A 12,004-nucleotide genomic window follows, 5' to 3' on the forward strand; every position below is an offset into this window, starting at 1 on the left:
GGTCATGTACACGTCAAACAACAAAAATAAATTTTTATTTTCTTAATTTTCCACGTAATTTTAGTCCTAGACTCTGTAGAAACTGAGCGTTCTGATGTGTTAACACCTTGTGAGGTACTCGGCGACTGATGTTGCTCGACCATGCTGCTATCTTTTTATAGCCAGCACCACTTTTTGTCTCATACACGATACCCATTATTTTATAGACTTTATATGTAGTCTTATCGTTATCGTCTCACCTCTAAAATTAGCCAGTTTTCCGTCTTGATCTACAATTCTCAGTCTGAGATTATGTATTGCTTGTATGGCGATCGGTAGATAAATGATGTGTGATGGCAATTCAACAATCTTATATCCAGGTGGTACACTCGGGAAAAAATCATGAATTTTTCTTCTGATTTGTGAATCCCAATAGCTGACTAATAGAATCATGGGGTGTAAAATTTACAAATTAATGACATTTAATTTCACTTCTCAATTCATTGTTATTAGCTCTGATGCTGATGCTGAGTCTTCGTAATTTCTTTTGAATGTATTTTTCAATGTCAGTGATTTCGTAACTTCCTGTTGGTATTGTCAAGACTTTTTCTTCAACAGTTTCATATTTTTCAGCTTCTATATCATTTTCACTCACTGAGTCATTTATCTTATTATTTTCCGGCACTGAGATATTGTCATCATACTTTGTAATTATTGCCACATTTCTTTTAGCTCTTTATTTCTTGACTATTTTCTTTTTCTCATTGATGCTATTATCATCATCATTATTTTTATTCACAGGATAAGAGACATAGAATTTATTAGCACCCACATCAATATTGGGTATTGAATTAAATGTTAATAACTCTACAAGTCCCAGGACATAATTTTTATTTGGTGATAATTCAATTGGAGGGAAGTAGTTAGCCTCCAACACGGATGTAGATCCCGTTAACGTTAATGTGAATGACTCAGCCATGACTGATGTGCTCTACACAAAGTCACTTCAATTTATAGTTGTCCAGTGAGAAATTTGAGACATAAGTGTCCGCATATAATTGTATCAAAATCCTGATATCTTCTGTGATTATATTTCACGCTACCAACATCGAGATACTCCATAAGATCTTGTGGTGGTTGTAAATTACCAAAACTGTCAAATAAATAACTTTATCATTATTTTTCTTGTATGCAATCCAATGAGTACCAGGTTCAAATTTATCATCAAGATTTATAATAGCTGATTCGTTTTTTCTCGGACCAGTTTTAGGTAAATCATTTCTCATAAAAACACCGCGAAAGTTTGGAATTTTTAGAGCTTTAGCGTATTTCAGTATGTCGATGTTTGTAAGTGGTCGATGTGGTAGCTCTACTTGTTTTTTGACTTGCATCCTCGGCCTACTGGATATGGTCTCAAATATAAACCCATACCACGTCTGTAAGGCCTCAAGTATAAACCTTTACCCATGGATATTTGCTCCATTTTCAAATTATGACGTTTTCTCTCTTCCAATCGATTTTTAGCAGCACTTGCATCATTTACAGCTTTCGCTATACCAGCAGCACCCCCAGCCAAAGCTCCTGTTGCACTCAGGCCAGCAAAAAGTGGTATTAAAAATGGTAGTACACCACCAACTTTGGATGGAACCGGTAGAATTCGTGGTAGCCGAATATTTTTTTTCCCACCAGATTTTTTAACAGCCTGACGAGCTTCTTTCAACGCTGTTTTAATTGGATCACCTCCAGGAGTCATGGAATTTTTGGCAGCTGTGACAACTTGTCTTAGTGCTACTTGTTTCTTTACAGTAGTCTTTTTCTTGCTAGTCTTTCTCTTGCCAGTCTTTTTCTTAGTAGGCTTTCTCTTACTAGGCTTTTTCTTGCCAGCTGTTCTCTTCTTCAACCCCATTCCGAATCTTTTTTTCATCTTCATGATTCTATTTACACTCCACGCAGCAGCTTTTTCACCAATACCAGCGTCTTTTGCCTGATAACGTTGCCAAGCCTTCTCAGCAAGTATTTGATCAGCCTCGTGACGTGCAGGCAAATTTTCGCGATTATACGAGTATGCGATATCGTGTTCTTTACACGCAACGTCTAGAGGATTAATTCCGGGATCACCACGAGCTAATCTTTTGGCTAGCTTTGTACCTGGTCCACAGTACTGGTATCCAGGTATGTGTAGTTCAACTGGTAGCTTATTAATTAGACTGTTTATAAAACCTCGACCACTGGTCTTTACACATGTGCTCTCCATAGTAGCAGCATCATGACTGACTTGAAATGATATGAAACCTGGTACTTATAGCTTGCTGAGTGAGTTGTTGTTTTGATCGCAAACTGACAACATGGAGTTTAAAAGTCAAGCAGCCAAGTTACCAGTAATAAATTTTGATCAAATTGTTCAAGGTACCGGAGTGAAAAAAATTAAGAGGCATGGCGCTTTATTGCCGAACAGTGTACGCGCTATATTTTGTGGTCCATCAAATTGTGGAAAAACAAATGCTCTGCTCTCACTCATCATACACTCCAATGGCTTGAGATTTGTTAATATTTATCTCTACTCAAAATCTCTGAACCAACCGAAATATAAATTTTTAGAATCACTACTTAAACCAATAGAAGGTATTGAATTTTTTACATTCAACGAGCACGAAGAAGTACTGAAACCTGAAGATGCAAAACCAAACTCATTAATGATATTTGATGATGTCGCTTGTGAAAAACAAGATCATATCAGAGCATACTTTTGTATGGGTCGACATAAAGATGTTGACAGTTTTTATCTCTGTCAGACTTATACACGTATTCCTAAGCATTTGATACGTGACAATGCAAATTTTATAGTTCTCTTTCGACAAGATGAAATGAACTTGAAGCATGTGTATGATGATCATGTAAATACTGACATGTCATACAATTTATTCAAAGACTTGTGTTCAGCATGTTGGAATGATGATGGTAAATATGGTTTTGTCGAGATTGACAAAGACAGTGAACTAAATAGTGGCAGATATAGAAAAGGATTTGACTGTTTTATTAGTATAAATTAAGTTGTACTTGATAAATAGTCATCAGAGATTAAGTGAACTTTAACCCATCAACATGAAGACCGAGGAGCTTTCAAAGCAGAGAGATGTCTTACATCAGATATCTCAGGCTAGTGATGCTATCCGACGGAAGCACAGAATGCTCAAGTTGGGTAAAGACACAGCTGAAAAGGCAATGGGTGAAATGTTTAAGCCTATTGTTACACCTCTGCAGAGTCTAGTCGAATCATCTAAACATAAAGTCAAGCAAGAAGTCAAAGAAGAATTTAAAGATGATAATTCAACGGTGAATAATGATACAGAATTTGAAGATGCAAGTAAATATAACAGTATCATCTCTGAAGATAGAAGCGGAACTCTGGAAGAAACACAAATATCTCCTGCTGCATCGAGTACCCCCGCTAAGCCAATAAGTGGTGAAATAAAATCTTATTTAGCTAAAGTATATAAAAAAGTAAAGATATAGATGTGAGATATGGTGTACGTCGACGTTATAATGATTTTTATATTGGTGATTCTGAAATAACTTTTGATGATGATGATAATGAAATCAATATAAAAAATAAAAATTACTCTGTGACTCCTGGTTTATTGGAATTATTATTTAAAAAATCGCCAGATGATTCAAAAGTCACGCAGAATGATAAAAATAAATATCTCGAAATTATTAAAATGACAAATACTCATAGAAAAAATTATAAACCAGATGGTAGTTTTTATGAAGACTCAACAATCAAGTATAATAATTATATTGCCGATTTTCTCGCTAAAAATGCAAACTTATCAAAAGGTAAAGGATTACCTGATTTAATGATTGCGAAAAAGAAAAAATCACGTATGGATTATGTCTACTGGGATGATCCAAATGAACTAGTTGACCGTCTGCGTTTACTCATGGCATCTCAAGCAGCTGGAAATCCAAGTCACACCAATGAAATCATATCAATTATCGAAGAGCTATGAGAAGCGGGGATTATTTATTAGCATCTGCTGTGTCAAATTTATGCCACTTACTTGCTAACTGTTGAAGTGAAAAGAGCAAAAAATGAGTATCGATATATTTGGACGTTCACTACCAACTGGTGCTGTAATCAGTGGACCACCAGGACCACCTGGACGAGGATTTCAAGTAACTGTTGATGGGCAGTACGATGTTGAGAAAAAGAGACTGTGTCATGTTGGCAAACCTGCTGAAGATAGCAATGCAGCAACTGTAAAATTTACACGTGATCTTGTACATCGCGAGTTGTCTCTAATGTATGATAGTATGAGGAATGATCAGTCAGAGATCATTTCACACTTACACTCTCAAGGGGTAACACTCGACTCAGCTGTAACGCTATTAAAAAAAGAAAATCAAGAACTAAAAGTTAAAATAAAACGTATGAAGTCACAAAAAGACTTAATCAGTAGAAATACACAACGAATAAAAGAATTGGAAGCTAAAATTTTTGTCGACAATGGAGGACAAGAAATCAGTAATAGCGTATGAGCTGCACAGACAAGCACGCAGGAATTATCAACGTCGTCATGTTGACATACGAGCACTTGATGAAACTTGGCAAGCTGACTTAGTTGAAATGATTCCTTATGCAACAGTAAACAAAGGAAACAAATATCTGCTAACTGTCATAGATATTTTTTCAAAGTATGCTTGGGCTGTACCGATTAAGAGTAAAAGTGGCAGTGATGTCACCAGTGCAATGAAATCTATATTTCAACTAGGACGTGTTCCAAAAAATCTGCACGTTGACCAAGGCAAAGAATTTTATAATAAAGAATTTCAAGAACTTATGCAACGTAAAAACATCAACATGTACTCGACATTCAGCAACTTGAAGGTATCCATATGTGAACGATTTAATAGGACACTAAAAAATAAAATGTGGCGTGAATTCTCTGCACGTGGTACCTATAAATGGATTGATATATTAGAAGACTTATTGGATACTTACAATAATACCAAACATCGGACAATTAAAATGAAACCTGCTGATGTAACTGCTGCTAATGAAAAAGAACTGCTGGAAAAAATATACAAACCTCTTCAAGCTCAGCAACAAGCGCGAAAAAACAAATTCAAAGTCGGAGACAAAGTTCGAATCAGCAAGTACAAACATGTGTTTGAGAAAGGTTACACACCCAACTGGACGACTGAAATTTTTACAATTAAGACAGTGCAGAAAACAAATCCAACAACGTATAAGCTCGTAGACTATCAGGATAAGCCAATTGAAGGTGGATTTTATGCAGAAGAACTCAGCAAAGTCAAATATCCAGATGTATATCTAGTGAAGAAAATTATGAAAAAACGCGAAAATAAATTGTACGTAAAGTGGCTCGGCTTCGATAGCTCCCACAACAGCTGGATTGAAAAATCTGATCTGTAAATAAACTTTTAAAAATACACTTATATCTATAAAATAAAAACAATTTTTTCATTTGTATATAAATGTTTTATTTATTTATTTAAACACACACACATATCCTTAAAACTAATTTTTACATACTTTTTTTATATACTTAAAAAAACTAATTTTTTTTACATCGATAAGATTTATTTTTTTTTTTTACAAAAGTTTTCTTTTTTTAATTGCTATTACATTTTCATCGTTATCATCATTTTTATCGTCATCATTTGATTTAAATCCCCATGGTAAAGTGTCAGTCGAGTTGTCCAAAAGTTGTCGTTTGTCATCTGTCCAGCTTAAGGCAATTTTGTACTGTGCTACTGTCGTCACGTCATGTTTAGAACTTTTAATTAAGTACTGTTTTTTCGTCAAGTTAATATGATCGTGAAGACATCTATCGAAATCATCAAACGTGATAGTTCGCAACGTAGGACCTCGGATTCCCTTTGCTCGTTTTTTGGTTTCATCGTCATTTAAAATTTTATAAGCGTATAGCTTGGCCCGAAGTCCGTTGAAATGAGTCATAATTTTCCCATTATTCTCATCTTTCATCAGACCTGGGACCTTTTTGTTTGCTAGTGGCATATTGTACGAGTTTTGAGGGGGGTAGTCCGAGGTATCGAATTTTGAAATATCACGTTTCATGATTTCGTAGATGTCTGGTACGGTAAAGTGGTAAATTAAACTGTCAGTGTCCGTATACATCAACTTAGATTGTTGATTTGTCAAGTTCTGTTTGACATAGTTATAGTGGAAATCGTAGATAAATATTTTTGATAAATCTAAAATCGCGAACCCAGTGTAAATGGGTTTATCAAAATATACCTGGGTTGTTTTCATTTCCACTATAACCATGTCTTTGTCAAAGATGGTAAGACTATGGAAGTTAGGCTTACAAATGAGGTCTGATGCACCATATCGACCAGACCATCTAGTAACCAATTGAACATCTTTGTGTTTCCTAACATTCTCCATAGTCTTACCGAAGACTGCGTTATTCATGAGTTTGAAGAAATTCTTCTCAAACTCATTTCGGGCAGCCTTCCTACAGTCTGTATTCTTGTCGATGTATGTCTTTAGCCATGGGGATTGCTCAAATTTGAGTATACGATGAATTTTTTTTAATTTCATACCTAAATCTAAACATTGTTTTAAATTTTCACAGTGAATAATATATCTATTTTTATCACACAGAGTGATACATAATTTAGTAGACTTGCTACCTGGTGGTAAAAAGTGCTCAGGACACAATGGTAAATCTTTGTGTAGCTCATGTAGCTCCTGAGGATATTGCAAGTCTACTTCTAAAATATATCCTACAGTATCATTGGTATTTACAAAGTTATCTACATCATTTAAATCATTTTCATCTACCCACTCAAATGAGCCTTTGGGTAGTGGCATACTCATTGCCGCACCATACAAATTATTCACGTCGAAGTACATCAAATATGACTCGGGTTTGTTAACGTCAAATTCATCACCCATGTACCGATTGATGGCCTTCGCATGCCTATTAGTACACTGAGACACTCCACCTCGTATACCTTTCTCAATGAAAAGTACCATTTCGGGGTCAGTCAACAGTTCAAGTTCCACATTGGTGTATTTCAGCATTGCATCGAAAGCTAATCCGGGTGCTGTATAGTAGTGCAGCGGATCTAAGTTATAGTTATTTAAACAACTATGTCTGAAATTTTCAAATACATCAGCCAAGAGTATTACATCCGTCTTCAGATACAGATCAGAGTACTCACCCAATGTACTGATATTAAATTTATTCCAGACATGTTGAGCAAATGTATAATTATCGTTAGATATACCATTATTAGATAATTTTGAAAAAAATGAGTTTTGATCGGGCAACTGTTTGTCATTAAGCTTATCAATGTTTGTAATGTATTCATACGGGAATACACCCTTGCGAGTAACTAATTGGAATTTTTCCGGATCTGGGTAATGAAGTCTTGTAATTTTTTTATTGTCATCATCAAGATAAGATGCCAATTTTTCTAAACTTGATGCCATGAATCTAAATGAATCGATAAAGCGTAAAGACACAGATATATCATCAATAGATTTTGTAAATGAGATATATCGCTCTTTATTAATTGGCAATAATGTGACTTTACCATCAAAAACAGTTGCTAATGATTTAATTAAAAAATGAGAATCATACCCAGATAAATTGTGAAAAACTACCGGTATTACATGAGATTTTGGGTAATTTAAATTGCATGAGATGTGTGCAGGTCCGCGATAGTTACCCGTAAAATGGCAATGATCATAGCACTTCTCTTTATCAGAGGCTATTGTTTTTTCGCAAATATGACAAACAGTTGACCGATCATGACTCTTTTGCTGCTGTTTGTCAAGTGGTTTCATAGGTACAGGATTCTTTAAATACTGCTCAACTTCAATAGCAAAATTTTCAAGTTAATTTACAAACCACTTTACGCAATCAGATGATCGATTAATTTCAAATTTTGACAAATTGCTGTCATAATTACAGTGACGATTGTTACGAACCCGGCATCCTTCATCCCTTACGCATGTATATATATGTGGGTACACATATATATATATGGATAAAAATAAATATACACAATTAGAATAATATATATATGTTAAAATCGGATAAATATAAACCGAATGAACATTTAAATAATTGGAAAATAATTTATATATTTTAAATGGAATGAGATATATATTTGAAACTAAATAATGTTCAAATATATATTCCAAATTAAATTAAATATATATAAATTACTGACCAATATACGATTTATAGATTTAAACGTTAAATAATAAATATATATATATATATATACATTTATATAAAGTTCGAAATAATTAAAGCAATAGCAAATAAATAAACATTCATAAGAATAATTAAGTACACCATCTTGTACGAAAGAGAACATACGAATAGATAGAGAAATTACATATGAGTGGGCGCGAATACCGTGCTGTAACCTGAGTACCGGGCGGAGCAAAACAATAGAGCGAAGCCCAGATTTACTTAATGAAAACGCCCGCAGCAAGAGTAAACGACCAACTTACTCCTGCTGCTATCCTAATATCAAAAATCAAGAAAAGATCGTTCAGAGGGCTGTAATACCCCCAAATTTAATAGTAAATTTATCGGAACATCAAATATAATAATAATTTCAGTTTTACAAATTTTGACCTATGCATTTTGGAAAATATCTATAATTTTATTATTTATTAATGCAATAAATTAAACTGCCGATGGCAGTACTTTTTATTTTATTTAAACAAATAAAAATTGCTGATATGGTATATCAGATTTATTTAAATAAATAAAGATTCAGAGAAAACCTGGATCATCGGTAAAATTTTTGATGAATAAACAATAACTATGGGAGAGTGTTTCTGCGTCTTTTCTCATAGCCCCTACCATGGTAGACCATCTAAAATTACAAAGTAAAATAAAAGTTACTGCATCCGCTAATGGGGCAGTCAGAATAATTCAGGAGTCCACGATGTAAATCGGTTACCGTCGGGTGTGATCCCGTTCTCGCCGGGTGTGACCCCGTTTTGTTTTCCTTCTATTATTTAAAGTTTTTTATAAAGTATTATTTTCGGGTGTGATCCCGCTCTGCGTCCAATCAAGGATTATCATCCATACAATTTTCAAGGATATTTAAAATTTATCACTCATTCAACCTCAAGGACATTTCGATTTTCACCACTACAAGTCAATTCAAGAATATCAATAAATTTAAATTATCTTCCCTGCGTTAAAATAAAGAGGTGCAGTGATTTTTAATTATTTGTGTATTATGAATTTATGGGCAATTAAAATAACAAAAATAAATAAAAAGCATTCGTGAAAATTTATAAAATTCTGTGAATTAAAACATAATTGTGAAACTAGTGTTTTGAACGTATGTCCTCTTTCATACAAGTTTCCGACGGATAACAAAAGGAAATCTTAATCAAATGATGAGTATTCAAAATAATGTTTTTTTTTGTTACTGTGAGACATTAAACAATATATATTTATAGAAATATTATTTAAATATTCTATTTAAATCACTTTATTCATGAAAGTGATTCTTCAAATAGTTTTCATTCAAGTTTAACCGCAAAATATATTTAAATAATTTATTTTTATCACTTTATTTAATGAAAGTGATTTTCAAATAAATTTTATTATGAATTTTGTTAAATTTAAATATCTAGTTTAATTCGTGAACTTAAAATATATGACAGAAATATTATTTTATGAATTTAAATAATAATTTTAATTTGTGAATTGTGAAACAAACTATTTTCAATGTTAATTCTAATATTACTCTAAATAATTAATTTTAATTTGTGAACGTAAAATATATGATAAAATATTACTTTCTGAATCTAAATAATAATTCTAATTTGTGTTTAAGATATGTTACAAAAATATTATTTTGTGCATCTTAATAATAATCTTAATTTGTGAATTCTAAAATATTATGAATCTAAATAACAATTTTAAGTTGTGAACCATAAATAATGATTTTGAATTTAAAATAGTATGACTATTCAAATAATAATATTAAATTCTTGAACAAGTTGAATTAAATAACTGATACCTAAATTTAAATAGTAATTTCTTATGGATTTAAATAATTTTAAATTTGTTAGTTTGGTGTTTAATTATTAAATGTGTGATTAAATAAAATTTAAAACCACGAAATAAAATTTATTATTATAAAATTTCACATCCATGTTTCCCCGTGAATCCCCCGAAACAAGTTATTCCAAGAAATCTATAGATTTCTAAAAATCAAAATATAAACATAATAAATTACATTAAAATTTTCACGGGGACGTAACATAAAAATGGTGACAGCGGTGGGATACTTGTTTTGGGTTTCTGTATAAACACGGGTGTGAAATTCAATTATCATAATGAGTAAGAATCAAGAAATAGTAAACAAGTTAGTGGAATATAACAAACAAGCAAGGATGGATCCAAAAGCCGTCAACACTCTACTCAATGCTCTTACTTTCGCCCGAAAATCAGTAAGAAGATTAATTTGGCAGGCGAAACAACTCAGTGTGGGCCTCAACGTCGACAAGGTTTATATTTTCGATGCTGGAGAATACTTCAAGCACGCTAAAATTGGGGTCTTAAACAACATCATCTTCCGCCGTCGGAACGACGCATCTTTGTCAGTCTCAGTACAGAGTGATGACTTCCAGAACTCCTGTGACACTGTGAACGATTTCATTGACCTTATTCCTGAGGATGAAAATTTTGAACGCGATGATATGGGCATCTATATCTAAGTTGAGTATTAAATTTTTTAAGTGAAATTTTTTTTTGTTAAAAAGAAACAATCGTCATGAATAATAGTGTTACAACAAGTAATTTTTAAAGAAACAATTTAAAATAAGTGATACTTCGGTGTCTTAAAATATAAAATAGTTCTAATGCCTTAACAAAATTAAAAGAAAAAGGGGCAAAATGTACTTAAGTACATATTTTAATTTTTCGGGACTCGGAAAATCATCCGAAGATCCAGAAATTCTAGGAGCAGCCGCTCGGACCATACAATGCGTTCCTGCAGGCAGTCGCTCAGGGAATTCAATTACACTTCATCAGAACTGCTGCGGAAATCATAAGCCCTGCAGCCAATCATTTGGCAAAACCAGAATCCAGCTGCTCAAGGAAATTAGCCATTGAAGCAGTTCAATTATTCTACAACTTCATTTCGGAAGGATTCATGCATTCAGTCAACTCTTTAAATGCAGTCAACGTTTATCGATAAGTTTTTATATATATATAAATTGTCTACTTTTCTTATAATCGAAACACGAAAGTTTTTTTTTTGACAGATATTTTATAAAATTATTTCTCGACGAAATATTTAAAAATTGATTGTTGTATTGAACAATCATTAGCAGAATTTATCTCAATCAAGCAAAGTTTATCAAATATTACATAATTATACTCTAATAATTTGAGGTTCATTTACAACTCTTAACAAAAATTGCACTAGTAATTTTTGTTTTATTATTATTATTTTCAACAACTTTTTTTTTGTAGTTACCTACATTTTATTGCGAACAATGATTTCATTTCCTAAAATCATCAATATCAACAAATAAGCATTCATTTTTTTTTTTTTTTTTTTTTTTTCACTACATTTCGTTTTTTTCACAAACTATATTTTGCAAAATGAAAATTTTTAATTTATCAGAGCAATTTTTATAATGAGTTTTATTACTACGGTCTTCAACAAACCAATATATCATTGTCAACAATTCAAACATAAATGTAAACAATAATGTTTTTTTTTCCTGTTAGAAATAATGAAGCTATCATTTGTAAATTCATTAAATTCCTTTTTTTTTTCTTATATACAATGATGATTAACTGGTGGTAGGGTCTATAAGGTCCTATACTATTCTAGTTCCTCTGAGTATATATATATATAGATATATATATTTATATATACAAACCTATAATCAAAGAAGTTTTTTTTGTTATTATCTAACAGAGCATTTAAATTTATTCTTTTTTTTTCCATACAATTATTCAAACACAATTTAATT

At 32.3% G+C, this 12,004-nt stretch overlaps 1 protein-coding gene across 1 annotated transcript; it reads right to left on the minus strand.

Moving 5' to 3' along the window:
• Window positions 1–5,615: 5,615 nt before the first annotated feature.
• On the minus strand, window positions 5,616–7,822 carry LOC130663184 (uncharacterized). Its single transcript, XM_057462301.1, has 3 exons — window positions 7,705–7,822; window positions 5,796–7,584; window positions 5,616–5,622 (listed from the first exon to the last, which is right to left on the minus strand). Exons 1-3 carry the CDS (start codon window positions 7,820–7,822, stop codon window positions 5,616–5,618), a joined length of 1,914 nt encoding a protein of 637 aa, XP_057318284.1.
• Between the last annotated feature and the right edge of the window lie 4,182 nt (window positions 7,823–12,004).

The sequence above is a fragment of the Microplitis mediator genome, chromosome 2, assembly GCF_029852145.1.
Source record: "Microplitis mediator isolate UGA2020A chromosome 2, iyMicMedi2.1, whole genome shotgun sequence".
Classification (NCBI taxonomy): domain Eukaryota; kingdom Metazoa; phylum Arthropoda; class Insecta; order Hymenoptera; family Braconidae; genus Microplitis; species Microplitis mediator.